Raw genomic sequence first — 18271 nt, 5'->3', positions numbered from 1 at the left:
ATATAAGGAGTAACTGATAATTACAACGTACATTTAAGGATAATTGCAATGTACACAACTGTGGAGTTATTCCATTTTAGAAGTGTATAAACAAAAGCAGAATTTGATTAGGTTGTGTGATTACCTCTTTAGACTCAAATGACTTTATATGCATAAACATACTTCATATACTTGGATTTGCTGTTGGCAGAGGAAGGCAATGTATCCTCTTTAATCAAGGATAAGGAAGCAGGGTTGACACGGAGTCATTTACCAAAGCAAAATACTACTCCAGTCTCTTAATTGCACCCTAGTATGGCCATGACCCATAGTCCCTTCTCCCTTCCCTGCTGTATCTGCAGAGACAGCCAAGCATGGTGACTTCTTGTGTAATGTATGGGCTCAGCATCCTCCTGCTCAGTCTTGTGCAGCCTCTTTTTGATCCCTGGATCTGCATTTAGCCATTACATCATTAGAGAGAATATATAAAAATTTATACTGATAAATTTCATGCCAGAATAGGTCCGTGAGGCACTTGAGTGCCCAAAGATTAGCAAACAGATCTTCAAGAAGGAGGGAAAAAAGGAAAAAAGAAGATAAAAATACATAAGGGGAACAGAAATGAAAATATTCTAATAAAAACTAATGGCTAACTGGAAGTGAGGTTTCAGATACAGTGGAGATATGCCTGTAAATTGAGACTAACAGTCTAACAACTCATATCACATAAACAGGCAGAACTAGTCTTGGTTATCGTTTCCCTAAGGGGAACTTTCCTTCATGATAATATAGTATTATTTCTTGAATTTCTATTATTTCCAATAGGAATGGTTTCTAAGAGTACAGGAAGTTTAAAAAGTGTTTAAAAAGAATCTTTGTGATTAGAGCTGCTATCTGTGCATGAGTTTTGGGAATCTATCTCCATAAAGGAGTGTGATTTTCTTTGATGGTCCTGCAGAGATGTTTAGACCTCCAGAGGAAAGGTTACAGTTATATGCCAGGGAAGGTAATGTTGCCATGAGACTAAGTGTTAAGAGGAAAGGCAAAGCTGCCACATCCACTTCCACAATGGACTGTTCCGCAAGACATGTAAAAGGAGAGAATACGGTAAAAGCCTTCAAGCCAATTTTCATCCAGTGGGTAACATCAGGTTATCCTTTCTATTTCTCTGAGCATTGAAGTACTCAGATTCATACACCTTACTTTAACTCTACTCTATTCTCCCTAATGATTCAGTGAGAACCAGCAACGAAACACTTGAAACTACTAAGAAATAGACAAACATGTGCACAAGGCTCCTGAGGCTCCTGGAGAACTCTATTTGTCTGATAACTGCTCACGATCTACCACAACAGGGCAGTAGCTTCTGCATACCACCCAGTTCTTATGTTCTTTAAAATTACTTTGGACTGAAAATAAATCAGACAGCTGCGCAGATAAGACACTGAACTTTAGGGACACCTTGCTGTAGCAGTAGACAAAACGTTATCAACTGCTTGTCCCAAAGAACAGCAGAGGTTTGGTGCGCCCTAGGAAATAGATAGCTAATCTATGCAAACAACCTGTTGATCATTAAGAACACACTGTGGTTTAAACCCAGCTGGTAACTCAGCACCACACAGCCGCTTGCTCACTCCCCCCCTTTTACCAGTGTGGGTGGGATGGGGAGGACAATCAGATGAATGTAAACCCCACAGGCTGAGATAAGAACAGTCCAATAAGTAAAGTACAATACAGTACTACTACTAATAATAATAATAACGATAAGGGAAATAAAAAGGGGGGAGATTATAAAAACCAAAAGGGGAAAGGGAATCAAGCAGTAAACAAAAGTGATGCACAGTACAATTGTTCACCACCCACTGGCTGATATCCAGCCTGTCCATGAGCAGTGACTGGTCCCTTCTGGATAACTCCTCCCAGTTTATATGCTGGGCATGATGTGCTGTGGTATGGAATACCCCATCGGCTAGTTCAGGTCAGGTGTGCTGTCTCTGCTCCCTCCCAGCTTCCCATGCCCCTCCTCACTGGCAGAGCATGAGAGACTGAAAAGTCCTTGACCAGGGTTAGCACTGCTGAGCAACAACTAAAATATCAGTGTGTTATCAGCTTTATTCTCAGACTAAAGCCAAAGCACTGCACCAGCTACTGGGAAAACAATCAACCCTATCCAAGCCAAAACCAGGACAGAGCCACAAAATGTCCAGAAGTGTCTGCAACAAGCAGACTGGAAGACCAAAAACAGTGACAGTAAATCAGAGAATTATAGCACCATTTGAATGCAGTAGTCACCCACGAGCTTTTCTCTATCCACTTATGTGTCCAAGGAATCATAATACTGGAGAACAAAGATTCTAGGAAAAGACTCTGGGGTGGGCAGTGCCACAACCCTACTCCAGGATCTGGGACCATCTCTCCAGCTGCTGGGGTTTTCAAAGAGCAACAAACCTCACAACCCTGCACCAGGACTGTGCACAATGAATCAGGGTCCTTCCCCACCAGTGAACCTTCTCCCGCATGGAACAAAGATGTGCAACAAATTCCTATGCTGCTCCCCTGACTTCTCACCTCCCTCTGTACCATCCCCACACAGGATGGAGAAACCATGCAATTCATAAAACTGTGTGCATCTGTGATTAACATGCTTCACTATGCAAAATTCTTTAGCTTCCACATTGTCATTTGTCTTAAACCGTCACACTACGAAACAAAAACATCAATACCTGCTTCAATAACTGTGTTAAAAAGTACCTTTCTATTACAAAAGTCTTGTGAAATTATTTTCCTTGCCTAGCAAATAACAATTCTTTCCAAAAATGGCAGAATTGATAAAGAAAGATTTTATCTGTTAGATTTTGATCTATTCTGGCAATCGGTGAGCTATCTTCATACTTCAGAAAGAAACATCTCTGTATTAGCAACTCTATCAATTAACTGAGATAGTACCAAGCCTTTTACTTTGTTTTTTTTCTCATATCTCTGTGGACATACTTTTTGAGGAGAACACAGTGCATTAACATAGTTTATAATAGTAAAATATTTATTGTTTCCAGAGCACTCAAATACACTATGTGGTTTTCAGAATAAAGGCTATGAGTTGAAATCTTAGCTTCACTGAAGTTAACTGTAATTCATTGTGTTTTTAAGGTCAGGAGTACCTTTTCACTATGAGCCTGTGGAATAGCTTGTATGATGGGATTCTGGTCTATAAGTAGGACTCCTACAAGCTATTCCAGTTAAAATAAAGAAGTACTAATGATTGCAAGAATTCTATTCTTGCCCTCCGTTCCATTAGAAACCTGGTGGCACAATTGCTTTTGCCTGCACTTGCTTTGCAGCAGGGTCAGCCTGGCATAACCAGAATTACTTTCACTTGAACAAGTATAAATGGAAGCAGAGTCATGGCTAAAACCTAATATTTACTAACAGCAAACAATATGTCTTAAACAAAGCACTTTGTCAAGTCCCATAAATGTACAATATGTTATGAACTACACTTCCAAAGACAGTATGATTAAACATCCACCATCGCAATACAATGACCTAGAATTTTTTATTAGGAGTAGTTATGCCTTCAAATTAAATTATAATACTGCATTTTATGGCTGTTTTTTGCAGGCTATAGCTATCTGTTTTAAAAGGGAAATACATGATGGACTACATATCTGATTGAGAGCTAAAGTTGGATGACATTAGGAATACCTTTAATATGATGAAGAACCACATAAAGTAATAACACGGGCTATGAATAGTTTGATTTGGCTTACCTGATGCAATCCAATTTTCTGATTCTGGCTTATTCTACCACTTTGTATTTTTGTGGGTATTCCTACAGAAGGATATTGATGTGAAACGTAGAAACAACTGTAGCTTAGGGGAACACTGCAAACGCTACATCTGCTTTTAGCAGCAATAACTTGCAAAATTCTTTCTGAGGATAAGAACTATAATCTGTCCACAGAAATTTCCATTTCCTGTAAAGGTGTGTAGCACATTTTAATAAAGTTGTATTTTTGTAAGCCATTAAATTGGTTTTTAGTAACCTCATCCTCATTTTCAACTGAACAATTATTAAACTATAAAACAAAATTGCATGATTCCTAAAACTGTAGTCTGGAGTTTTACAGTCTGCTATAAAGTGCAGTATTATTATAATAGACTAAAGATGCTCAGACTATTAAAACTTTTTTTTTTAAATGAACTGTAAAATATTCTATCATTGATGAAATAATTCTAAATTATTCTGCTCTCCAGCAATGTACATGCAACAGTATTTTGGTATAATGAAAACCATGCTAATAAAAAAAACCCAAAACATCCTGTAATTCTAATATACAAAATAAACCATTTTGCTGGCTTTCAATAACAGAAGTTTATTATACCTGAGTTCCAACATTAAATATGGTTTGTCAGAGTACTGATCATTAAATGTGAGGTCCATTGTTACAGAGAGCTCCACAAGCCAAAGAGACTGAATGTTTACCGATGTACATCTGTGTAGCTCTGATGGTAACAACAGAGATGTGCTGACTTACACTGTCAGAGAGTTTTAGCCTGTATTTTACTCTACAAATCATGACTGATCTTGCAAGGGGGCCCAACGTTCAACTAAGAAGTTCAACCAAGGCTGGTAAATGAGAACAATTTTCTACTGATTACTGATGGCTGATGTCTCATAGCAACGCTGACACTAATATGATACATCTAAGCCTGTAGGATATGATACTTGGCTACATCCTCAAACTGTTCCTCTGATGTTCAAAAGAGAGGCAAAAGACTCACTGTACTTAGAAATTAATCAGATCTATTAATCAGATCTTTAGCTTCAGCAGGATTCCAACAAACTTGAAAATTATCTATCTTGTGTGGTCCTGAAATTCTTTGGCAAAGACAGCGAAGAACCCAAGTGCAGCCTTGCCCTCAGCGGGTGCAGCCTAGATGATGATACCACTAGTATGTATGTACTTATATGCTCATTGCAAAGCAGCCTTTCAGTGCTGAGATCCATTGTTTGCACAGTAATGCAGATGGACTGCTGACCACTTTCCTGCCTATGGACAGCAGGACTGCCATCCAGACTGAAAACCCAAACCTGTCCCTCGCTCACGGTGACCTCACCTTCTCTGGTTCTACCTGAAAGATGCAAGAATCATGCAGTGAATGAATACAGCCTCAGGGAAATCTATGCATCCACATTTTTTGAGGACCCACTCCAGCATGGTGCTGAAGCAAACAAGGATTAACTTCACTGAAATCAAAGTCAAAGAAATCAGTGGACAAAGCAGTCTCCTTTTTGGTAAAATACAGCATTTTCTTTAATGTTCCCCAAATTAGATATTTAAGACAAAAGATGAAACTTCAAATTATCCCTGAATGTCAGACTTTTATCTGAACGTGCAAAGCACACAAGACCTCTTCAGGTACAACAGAATGGCTATTGAAGCAAATTAAAGGTGTTGCTTTTTCAGAAGAAAAGCTGCCAATAAGTGTTCTCTAAATCACTTGTACCAGCAGGCTGACCCCATTATGTCAGGTCATCCTGGCAATAAAGGAGGTTAATTTAAATCTTTTCATACAAAACATTCAGTCAATACTGTAATTTATTTTTTATCATTATTTTTTATTTTGTTCTGGCACAGCATGGTGAGTTTTATATGTCTGTCCATCTTTTGCCACGCACTGTATCTTTCTGCGTAGTAGCAATGCCCAGAGGAAGAGATCCAAGTACGACTTCTCCCAAGGGACAAAGCAGGCAGAGCATCTGGAAGGAGAGTGCTTGTTTTTCACACAACAAAAAAGTAACAGAAAGATCACAGGCTGTGTGAAGGGACGGGGGAAGGAGGGTGTCAGGCACTTGGGCAAGTTAATACAGGTGCTCAGTGGATACATCAAGTTCTCTTTGCCTCTATTCCAGTGTACCATCTCAGCAGATGTACTATCCCCTCCTCAACAGCACACCTACATGCTGCCTGTGTTTCCTGCTTATATTCACCCACCACTCAATTACCTGTCCACGAAGCTCCACACCTGCTGTGTCTTGATCCTCAGAACACCACACTGAAGCTTTTAACACTCTCCAAACACCTACACGGTGCTTTATAACAATAATATTTAGCGCATGGGAAGCTACATTAAATAATTATAGACGGTACTTCAAGCATCAGATTAGCAGATCCATACACAGTGATGAAGGCTCTGCAAAAGATAGATCTACAAGTGAAAACCACAGTCAGTCTCTGAGTCACGTTTAAGTCTTGGTCTCCTCAGAGAACTGTGAGCCCTGTTTTTGTCCTAAGACTTGCCATATTAGATATGTTTGTAAAACCCCAAGTTTATGTACAATTACATGAATTTGTGGAAGAACAGCTTGCAGTATGGCCCATGTCTGTTCTAGACACTCGCTAGTCTTATATGCAAATAGAGAAAATTGCCGTATTTAAGTGTCTAGTTTTCACTTTTCCTCCTTGTTCCCCACAAAAATGTTTGAGCTCTTTAATCCCTATCTCATATTTTTTAAACTTTGCTGCTGAGAGTACAATAACATTCACATACTGGACTCGACTGAAAAGTGCTTGCCTTCAGTCTGAAGGGTCATGTATCTCAATTACGTGTGTCTGCTGCTTACACTTCTTCAAAGGCACAAAGACCTTAAATTCCCTCTGAACGCTGAACCAAGGTTAACTAGAGCAAGACATTTATAATAAATGTGGGTGAACAAAGTATAGAACTAGCCAGGGAGTTGAATGATTTCAGTGCAGAAATTTAGACTTAAATATCCTTAATCATCTTAACTCCTATCATTTCTGTCTTGTGCAAAATGCCTCTGAAATATTACAGCAAACCCAGCATGAAAGTCTTAAATTTCTGTTTATCTCTGCTGACGATGTAGTAACAACTGGTCTAATCTACTCTAATCTATCACTTGAAGTTTATTTCATTATCATCTTTCAGCTCCATGCATGTCCTAAATGCAGAAGCAGCATTTTTCTTGAAGAATACATGGTGTGAGTACACATCCAAACTCATTCATTCGCCCCTTTCAAATAATCCAACATGACAGTTCAAGAAGCAGTGACAGAACGTGAGACTGAAAGACCATAACGATTTCTTGACTGGCGCACTGAGCACAAGCCACGTTCAAGAATGAAGGATAAACAAATATGTCAGTTCAACAGAAAATGTTAGAGTAAAGCTATCAGAAAAAAGATAGGAATGGCAATTACTTAATAAAATCTGCCTGCACAAGGAGCACGCTGTCGGCATTCATCTTCCTTTTTGTTCATAACATTTAATAAATTATTTTTATGTGTTCTAAGAATCCTTTCCAAGATGTCAAACACTTCAAAAAATACTTGAATTTAGCATTTTATATAAAGAAAGCACTATATACTCTCCCTGTTTGATAAACTTTGTCAAGAACCAGTTTCATAGAAGAGTTTCTAAGATGGCTGAAAAAGTTAAGCATCTTCATGGCAAAGATGGAATGCTGATTTGATTTAGGAATAGAAAGAGTGTATTACACAAATCCATGCATGTAAACATAAAATAAGCACGTATCAGAAATCAACATTTTTCTATATCAAGATGAAATAAGAAGACAACCCCATGAGAAAAGAACTGGAAATTCTTGTAGCAATGGCAGGTGGAAATGAAGAACAATTTCTAAACCGCACCACTGAAATGAAAATTATGGCTTTGTTTCAATTTTTTTTTTTGTGCAAGCCTACAACAAGTATTCAAAATATTGAGTACAGGGAAACGAAGAGTAACAAAACAAAGCAAACAGTATCGCATACTTTGTTTAAGCATTCACAGTCCTTCCCAGTTTTGCATGTGGCCAGGTGAACAAGGCACAGCAACAAAACCATTAGTGTATTCTTGCTTTTCACACAACCATTTTGAACAAGTCAGAAAAAAAATGCATCAAAAATTGCTCAGCCAGTGACACTCTTGGCAGATTGGGTTAGTGCCCTGTATTTTACAGCCCCAGGAGGTTAGTATTTGTTCATTTCTATGGCAATTTATACTGATCAATCACTTCCTATTCTTTCTTCCTTCACTGTGTTTTTAAACCCACTAACTAGGATGTGCAGCCTTGTAGCATCCCAGTGATTATTTCCTTTTCCTCTCTCTGCCATTGTCTTTTTGTGCTGAGACTAATGCTTTTAATTCTACTTTTCACTGTTTTGGCCATACTGCCTTTTTGAAACCTTTCAGCTCAACTGCTAAGCATATAACAAAGACCTTCAGATTACTTCTGGTCGCACTAGTTCATGTTTTGAAAATACTACAAAGGCATATTTTTCATGGGAGGAGAGCCTTGGAATGAATACCCTTCAAGTGTGATATGAAAGCTCCAGTTCCTTTGTAAAATTTGCATTGAATTTTAAGTCTCACATGCAAAGTGGCACCATACTGTCCAACAAACACAGGTTTCCTTTTAAAAAAGTGTGGGCTCATTTTGTCTCTATTTGTAAGTTAGTTTTTTTTGAAGAATGCATTAAAATATAAGAGCTTTGTTCTTCGTGTTTCAGTTCTGACACAAGGAAGTAGCGAGCAGCAGAATCTTGAGCTTCACAAGAATGAAACTGCTTGATCCATGTAACTTCAGTGACCTTTTAGTGCAGACTCACCTACAGTTTTTACAAAACAGCAGAGATCACTTATTTAAAGCAAGCTCTTTTCCTGACATTTACTTCTTGTGTTGAATATAACAGGGGTACACTGGAAGTCATAACATAGCTTTAAACCAGTGCTGATAAACTCACGTTGGACGGAACTTCAAAATGCCAAAATAACATGAGTAAAGACAGGGAATAATTTTATTAATTTTCAAAGCACTGGGAAAGCTATTCAGGGTTAACGAACATTTGCAAATCGAACTGAATCCAATGGGATTTTTGATCACTTGTCATTTCTTCAGCTCATTATTTATTAGCTGTACTTTGGTAGCATCTGGAGGCCTTACTCTACAGGGGACTGCACAAACATCGAAGGAAAATTTGATCTCACCCATAAAACAACTTTTGAATATAACATTAAGTGAATTAATAATATCCCATCAAGGTCTTGCTTTAAATGCAAGATATTCCAGGTCTCAGGTTTAAAAGGTTACATTTCTTCTAGCATATTCTATTTGCATACAAATATATGCCTGCATCTATCTCCTTCTCATCAATAACTTACAAAGCTTAACTAATAATGAATGCAAGGTATGAAAAAAAGAATTAAACCAGAAAGACCTGAACTCAACACCATCTACCATTAACCCCCTATGCTTTGTGACTCTTTAATGCCTCTGAAAAATGTTAATTCGTACGCAATTGCCAATTCAAAATAAAGGTAGAAACTAGGAAAGGATGAAGGTGAGAAATTTGTGCAGGAAAAATTTAGAAGCAAAATACATTTCTGAGGAATACAAACAGTCCACTTTAGTGAACATGGAAGGTATGATGCAGTTTAACATGAAGAACACAAAATCAATTTTTTGTAAGTGAAATACTAATGCTATAGTGTGGAAGAGTGTGGGAATCTGGAAAATCAGTATCTTAATACAGATGAGACTTAAATGCGGACACTTTCATTTGTGTCACATAGCGATTCTCATTCTGTAAAGACAAAAATAAACAGGGCAAGCTGATCTATCTCTGACCTAATTTGCAAGTAAACTACCAGTAGGTTTTATAACCCCCGATTCTAATCTGGCCAAAGAACGTTTTCAGCTTACATTTCCTGTTGCCTCTTTCCTGCCTTCATTTTGCAGTTGTTTCCTGCTGAAGTTCAACTTTCTAAAAGCTGCATATACTGCCTTAAATCCAGAATCAAAGATGCACCATAAATAGCCTCACTGAAGTCTCAAAGAAAATCGCTACAGCCATTGACCAAAATCACATCACGACCTTGACCCCAGTTCAGGAAAGCACCGGATTCAAAACAGCTTCTGTCTTCATCCAGCTTCTTCACCATGTAGTTTGCAGCACCACATATTCTCTAATATCCAGACCTACTCAGCCAAAAAACCTCTTCAGTTTACCGCCAATAAGGTAAGAAAGAAGGCAGCAGGACATGCTAGCTGACATTAAGAGTTCCCTCTGAATTTGTATTACTCAGGGGATTGATTTAATCTGACATATCCTGGCAGGGTTTGGAGAGTGCCACATTCATGTCCAAACCTGAGATAAATTAAATACTACGCCCTGTTTCTGAGCCAGAGAGGCAATAAAGTCCATTTTGAAATACTTGTGTTTCCGATTCAAAGTGTATCTGATAATTTACAATAAATCCACCTTGTAACTACACCATGGGAATAAACGAATACTCCAGTTTAAGCAGGCACCTATTTATGCAGCAGCTTTGTATATATATCCATGGAAAACTTTCATTTATGCACCGCACCAAGTACAAGACTCCCTTACCTGCAGGTTTGCACATGCTGGTGAATCGTTGTGGGTGGGTATTTCATTGTTGGTGGTCTCTGAACCTGTGTTTTTAAGTCTGGAAGCTGTTGTAGTTGTGGCTGTAGTGGTCTGTACTGGTAAGATTGGCTGCCACACATTCACATCAGTACCATTGCCGAAGGCCTGAATTGCGTTTTCTGTAGGAACAGATTACAGGCAATTTTCCATTTCTAAACAAATGGCAGAAAGCAGAACCGACTTTTTACATTCCTATTACATTGAAAAATGTGCATTTAGAGAAACTCAATTTTTATGCTGAAGAATGCGTCTTAATTTTGAACATATCAGAAGCAAACTGAGAGTCTGGGGTTGCATAATTATGTGGTGCAAACTCTTCTTTGTAATGTTCCCAGTACTTCTTGACAGAAGCTCTAGGAAAGTCTCAAAAATTTACTTTAAAGGTTTAAAATACAGTTTGAACATTTTAGCTTAACTCAGGCAGGTGATATTACATAGCAAATTAAAAACAGAGAGCTTGCAAAATATTAGTTTATTTCTACAGCTTGTTATAGTAAAACTAATATGCCTAAAACTATGAAATTGTTTAAGACCATCTTTTCCTTACAGTTTTCAATCAAAATCTGCATAATTAGGTGAGGGAGGCATGCCTGAACTAAAACTTTAGAATATAAAAGTTAAAAAGCTTAACACAGTTTCAAGGGATTAAAAGTGTGTTTATGGCAAGAGTAAATTGGTTGGGGGTTTTTATAAACAAATAGAAAAAAATTTTAATCAGGTCTTTGGGGATTCAACATGGATTTAGGGATTTCTTATTTCAGATTCTTTATACAAGAAATCAAACAATTTCACTGGGGACTAATATGTGGAAGTTATTAATACTTCTTCTCTGTGGTATTCCTTGCCTCATAAGAACTAAATGTAAATTATTTTATGAAAAAAAGATGCATTTTATTGTAATATTGCTTCTTAGAACTCCAACAAGGAAAGGGAAGAATTTGTAAAAGGCACCACAATCATCTGGGTTGATGGAGTCAAAGTCAGAAAAAAGGAACAATAGTTTTGTTTTACCTGAATAAGCAATATATAAAGCAATATTTTCCTGTGATTTCTTAAATTAACAGTAACTCTTTGTTTCCATTAGTGCAGGAAGGGGGGTTAGAAACCCCTAACCCAGAAATACATTAAATCCTTCCAGTTTTGTAAGGAAAATGAGTTATCTTTAATTATTTCGCAGCAACATACTCAATGGTTGTTATAAGTCTGTCCCCATCTTTCTTATAACTCCCCTTTAAGTACTGAAAGGCCACAATAAGGTCTCCCTGGAACCTTCTTTCAGGCTGAACAACCCCAACTCTCTCACAGGAGAAGTGTTCCATCCCTCCTTATATTTTCATAACATTTTGAACATATAAATTGTATCTGAAATATGTATTTTTATACATATTTCAAGTATGTTTCAAAAAACATCATAAGAGTAAGGAAGTGCTTGAAATGTCTACCTGCTCTAGCAAAGTTCCCTTCAATAATTTTTATTAACTAAACTCACTGCTTTATGCTTTTCCTCCCACTTGACAATTCTTTTTACTTCAGTATAAGGCAGGAGTGAACAAATCCTCTGAACAGATAGGTACATATACTAAATCCAATTCAGTTCAGCAGGAATTCTAGAGTATGTAACTGAATGTCAGGGCATTCACTTTCAGAACAGCTAAAATAAAGTCTTAAGATGGATTTCCAGAATTTAAGATTGGCCAAACCCTAACTGGAGAGGCAGTAATTAGGATCACTGCAATATTACCAATAAACTTACATAATCCAATACAGAGAATAAAAGTGCAAGCAAGGTAATATACAACCCCAAATCTCAGGGTGGCATAGATGTTATTTGGAGCCTATTAATTTGGATTTTTTAGCTTTCTTGAGACTGGGCCAATTTCACAGTTCTGCTATAAACCCATATGCTGCTTGACAATGCTGAGTTAAAGAAACTTTATCTAATACATGCAAAAAGAAAGCAATGTAATGTTTGTCCTTTTTGGGACTGATTACTAAAAGACCAGAATTTTCATTTGTATTTTCACACCCACCTTTTGAAATCAAAACTTCCACTCTATTTTCAACTTCACATCTGGTGCAAAAGGCTTTTCAAGGCTACAGTGGAACTTCCAGGCAAGTGCATACAGAGGTTCAAGAAAGAGCAGGATTTCAGGTGTGTATGTGAGACATGGTAAACTCAGTTTGATGTCTCAGGCTCCACACCACACGTAGTATGAGCGTGACCTTGGATCTCTTGCTTCCTGAGTCACCTAGACCTCAGGATACAGCCTCTCCTATTCGACTTTGCATAAATAACCCAAATCACTGGTTTATTTTCCATTTTGAAGGGGAAGTATACTTAAGCAAAACAGATTAGCAAGAAATTCCTAGTTTTGTTATTTGGGGGAAACCAATTTTTGTTTTCTCTAAAAAAACTGTGAGGAATTTAAATCTCATCAAATAAACAAATGATATTTTCTCCAGGAACTGGAAGGCCCATTAATGACAATTAAGAAAAAAAAAAAAAAATTGGAACTTTTCCCATTATCTGAAAGCTACAAAAATTTGTATTAAACCAGAACATCTTTAATTTCTTCCCGAAGAAGACATCTCTTACAGTTAGGATGACTATAATTTGCCTCACGGTATCCTCTAATGTCTTCGATTTGTCTTCATTAATGCTTTTATACCAATACCAAAAGAAAGGACAAGGGACAGCTCTGTCTTTATGTTCTAAAAGGAACCTGTAACATTTCAGCAGTTAATACATTCACAAATGAATAAAACCTGATATATTACAATATAGATATAAATGCCAGCCCCATTAGGTTTGAAGGTCTGATGCTATATTATTAATTTTTACCCAGTCACAGTCTGAGTTGTTTTCTGGGATTTTTTGTTAAATGATCTTGGGTAATTGATTCATTTTTCCAAAGCTTAATAAATAGTGTATCAAACAGCAACTTAAAACACTCTCTCTTTGAATGCAAAGCTCCCCTTGTCTTCACAACAGTGCTGCCTATTGAGAAGCTACCAATGGAGATTTTCAGACCCTATACTAATACAGACAACCCTGCATTAGCAGATTAGCTCAAGTACATAGGGCTAGATGGGACCGCCTGGATCACTGAGTTCATTTCCTATTTCTTTTAAAGCCATGATGTATGCTACTTTTCAAAAGCTGATGAAATACGACTTTTAAAACCAGAAGAATACCCTCAAAAATCCTGCTGAGGCCGATTCCTTAACTTTAGTCTTATGATTAAAAATTGTCCTGTTTTGACCCTAAATATGTATGGCCAGTATCTTCCTTTTCGATCCTGTGCCAACACTGTCCTCTAGGTTAAGTAATTCTATTCCCTCCCTGGGCTTGCCCCTCTAATGCAATTGCAAAGGACAATCACATATCCTTTCAACTTCTGTTCTGCTAGGCTAGGGAAGCCAAGCTCTTTTGGTCTCCTCATTTATCTGAAATTAAAACTCTGATGCACACTCTACATCATCCAATTATGCTGCTCCAGGCAGACAGGAAATTTGAAAAGAGAACCTGCCAAAATCGACTCCACTGAGCCATTCTGAAATTTATAATAGATCCTAATTTGGAAGTGAGCTTGACTGAAGAAAAAAAGTCAATAACTTAACAAAATCTTTACAATAGGTACCATCCAGACTTGTGTTAAAACCAGGCACTTGAGATCAAGTAGCCTAAAAAACATGAAGCTTGGCTATAAATTGCAAGCGCAATCCAATTTATACTTACCTACAGCAAATCCTTCATATCATAAACTACATGTCTTTTTTATATGAAGCTCTTAAATTATACAGAAGCCCTCAGGTGTTGCAATCTTTTGGTACAGATTGCCTGACTGTTAGGGTCCAAATATGATCTGTGATGTAAACATATTTCTCTATGATAGCACTTTGTTATTTGGATTTTTTTCCAAGAGCTTCTCACGTTTGCAATCTTGGCCATAAACCACAGTATCAGGCATATTTGCTCGTCTGTTTAATTCTTACACCTACAGCAAAAGCATGCTCCCAAAGTGCTAAGAGATGGCTTTGATGTATCATAACCTACTTAAACAGTAGGTATTCCAGAAAACACCCAAAACCACATTTAAAGACATCTAATTTTGTACTCACTAAGGCATGTATTGTCCTGGAAGAAATTCAGGAATTTCAGGCATTCATCTATGTCATTACCGCTGTTGCTGCAGTCACACCATGGGGCAACACTGAGACTGTTTGAGTCTATGTAGTTTGGTGTCATCACCGTGCCTAGTAAAAAGAGATAAGAATGGTACTGTGAGCAACTTTTGTACTAAAATATCCTTTCAAGAAGACAGCAAACAGCACATGGCATAAGTTATGTATCCAGAGCTGGATTCACAATGCAGGGCCCTAACTTCCAGACTTAACAGTTCCTGGCTCCTTTTGCTCTTTGACACCCAGCCTTGTGCTGTACTTCACACCCTCCATTGTTCAAATGCAACCACTTTAGGGACCGTAACATGATTCTCACATTAAAGTCCCATTCCTTTCCTCCAAAAAGGATTATATTGCATTTCCCCAGAGAGCTCCATCAGCAGAACTGGCATGTGGAAAACCATGGCACAGGGAAAGGCTGGACTGGGAGTCAGTGGGAACTTCTTAGAAGGGCTTTGCTGCCAAATCAAACATATGTGGACCTGCACATGAGCTGCACTCTAAAAATCCAATTTTTATTCCTCGCTTGTGTTCTTCCCCCATTTTGGTTCTAGCTGCAAATAAATGGCTGAAACCATTACTGTTAATCTTGCTGTGTCACTACTTTTTCAGTACAGTGACTTTCTTAAACTTTGCCAACAACTAGCAACCACAGGCTCATTCTAACTCTATTACAAATTCTTGGGTAAATATTCTCACATTTATGTGTCAGCTCAAGGCTACCAAGAATGAAATGAAACCAAAGAATGCATTTTGTGTCCTAAAAGATGCATAGCAACTGTTCATCACTCATCTGGGTCAGGCAACTGTTATATGATCACTTATTCAAACCAGCAGTCTCACTTCAGGCATTGCCCCAGGTGGTCACAGATTTCCAGCTTCCCCAAGGATTGAGAAATTTGGACCTTTATTTTACAGAAAACAGGAAAAATTAAATAAAAAGGGGTCAGTATTCCAGACTGGTCCTGGTGACAGCGGCTTCAGGAAACATGTTCCTCACTTGGTAATCTACAATTATAGGACAAGCTATATATCATGAGGAAATGTGATCACATCTCCTCCAAACTGACATCAACGTAGTCATTAAGAAGACAGAATAGATGAAGCATAAATATCAGAGACCCAACATGTACACTAGCAGAGAAAATTTGGTCCATAGGTCCAGGGTCCAAGCGCCTGCCATAACACACAGAAAGGGGCTATCAAACAAAGCTAAAAAAAAAAAAAGGAATATTAGAAGTATCATAAATCACAGGATGATGTAAAATAGCCTTTCAGTCACCAGGCAGCACTGGGAAAGGGACAAATCGACATGCAAACTGCCTTATCCATGACCTGGGAGACAAAGGAGAACAAATATTAAGGGCTGGCCTGAGAAAGGCAGAAACGTATGTGAAAATGAGTGCAGTCCCACCGCCAAACTCACAAAAAGCATCGTTTGTCTTGTTTTGGGATGCTCTTAAATTAGAATGCAATCCCATACCTTTATCTGCTTTCAGCCTTTAACCTATGGTTGCAGTAATAATCGCTCAAATTCTACGTGAGATTAGCACACAAGTAAATAGCACAGTTCGAAACTTATTAAATAGAGGTAGTGAATTTAGTAAAATAGCCAAATAGCATTTGCACCATTAATGAAGACTTGACCATAGATAAACAAGATGAATGATGTTAAATCAAAATAAAACATATGGAAATATCTGTTATCTGTTTGATGTTTCAGTACTACTTCTTCAACCATGTGATGTGATCTGAAAAGAAGTGAGAGGAAACAAAAATCCAGAGGATTTTGCAAATGCAAAGAAAACAGCAGGCTTCAAAAAAACAAAATCCAAGCAGAAAATGCTTTGTAAAGGGGTAAAAAGGCCAAAAAAGGTATTGAGGAAATTAGAAAGGTCGCTGAGGTTAGACTTTCTTATCACAAAGAGGTAACAAGGTAATTAAATGGGTCCAGACAGGGGCTAAAAGTGTAACAGATACTAAAGTATGATTAGGGTTGATGAATACAGGAAAGACAGGACAAGGACTGTGTTTACTCAGAACACAAACTGTACATCCAGCAAAAACAGAGTGGCTGAAAGAGCAGCTAGTAGAAAATCAGTCTGTCATTTAAACCTGGGGGCAGATGTGAACCCAAGCGGATTATGTGCTTGGTTTCCTGGGGTGGATTTCCTTTTTTTCCCTGCAATGCCTGTGCCTCCCTCCTCCACTCCCCCCTGCTAGCTGGCATCTTGGAAATTCTGCTGAAGGACACTAACAGATCAGAAAAACCATGGTGGCTGGCAGTAAAATAGGACATGCTGGGTTTTCTGTGTTCTATCCATCAAATAGTTCTGTGATCGTATCAGCAGTAGGCAGTCAGGTCTCTGTATTTTAGACAAAAGCAGAATAGACCTGAATAAGGCCAAGAGGTTCCTTAAATTAGGGTAAATTAAGAATAAGGAGATGGATGGTGAGTCCAGGAGGAGGGGAGCGTGACTAGAATTCCTTTGGGCCAAAGCCAATTCCAGTATATTCACATGAACTCCCAAGGAATTCCTAGAATCCCAGGGAAATTAGATGGATTTTAGTGAAGACAAGGGGAAACGTGTCAGAAAGTGAACGCTGAAGTAGGTCTTGAAGTCAGGAGTGAGAGCAACACCTAAGTGATGTGGGAGTGCAGACAGGTCCAGACAGCCTGAGAAGGCTGTAACCAAAGCACTGAATCTCAAATATGGCTATCTGCAGCCTTTTTTTTACATTTAATAATTTCTACATTTTTCCTTTCTTAAAAATATTAATTGATCCCTATTATGACAAAAAGCAGCCCAAAGTGATGAATTAAGATTTTCAAAAATCCTGTAAAATATACAAAACTTTAAAATTATATATACAATAGATATATATTATACACATATTATTATATATATAATAAATATACGACACACTGATGCAAACCTTAAAGTACCCTTTACAGACTGTTATCCACTTAAACTGATAAAGCGACTCATACAAAAACTGTGCCTGACTCTATTTCCACTGAAGTTACTGATTTCAGGTGAAAATCCACTGATTTCAGGGAATTAACTCTGATTTACATCACTGTATGTGACAGCAGAATCACATCCACTGGACCTTTCACAGAGAATCCTCAATTTCCTGAACAAACTCTATGGAGGTGTAATTTTTGCTACGTTTCATGAAATGGCTAACTGAAATAATATTTTATTTTAATGAACAATATTTTATCTTAATTAAAACACCTGGAGATCCTCAAGCTTTGATGAATGACTGGATCTGTAACGGCTTCTTACCCACAATCTGTCTCTTCTTCCTGTACTTTATATAGATATTAAGCAGACATTTAGACTTCTGTCTCCTATCTCAGCATGTTACCAATTTCATGATCTTCACATAATTTACTCCACCTTTACATCAGGTTCATACCAGAAGCAGGAATTCAATATTTCAGCACAAAAGGACATGGAACTGTTGGAACAAGTCCAGAGGAGGCCATGAGGATGATCAGGGACTGGAGCACCTCCTGTATGAAGACAGGCTGAGAAAGTTGGGGCTGTTCAGCCTGGAGAAGAGAAGGCTGCATGGAGACCTCATAGCAGCCTTCCAGTATCTGAAGGGGGCCTATAGGGATG

At 38.0% G+C, this 18271-nt stretch overlaps 1 protein-coding gene across 3 annotated transcripts in view; it reads right to left on the bottom strand.

Annotated features, from left to right (window-relative positions):
* Positions 1-18271, bottom strand: part of GFRA1 (GDNF family receptor alpha 1) — a 143695-nt gene that overhangs the window by 16117 nt on the left and 109307 nt on the right. For 2 of the 3 annotated variants that reach the window (XM_057417384.1, XM_057417385.1), the window contains exons 6-7: positions 14577-14711; positions 10395-10573 (exon numbers count right to left, since the gene is read on the bottom strand). In XM_057417384.1, the coding sequence (XP_057273367.1) occupies positions 10395-10573; positions 14577-14711 (314 nt within the window). Of the gene's footprint in view, positions 1-9486; positions 9588-10394; positions 10574-14576; positions 14712-18271 lie in introns of those variants that run through there. The other variant, XM_057417386.1, reaches the window with a different exon arrangement.

The sequence above is a fragment of the Pezoporus wallicus genome, unplaced genomic scaffold (genome assembly GCF_028554395.1).
Source record: "Pezoporus wallicus isolate ANWC-B61680 ecotype Strahan unplaced genomic scaffold, APGP_CSIRO_Pwel_v1 contig_8188, whole genome shotgun sequence".
Classification (NCBI taxonomy): Eukaryota; Metazoa; Chordata; class Aves; order Psittaciformes; family Psittacidae; genus Pezoporus; species Pezoporus wallicus.
This window is presented reverse-complemented; position numbering and strand designations above follow the sequence as displayed.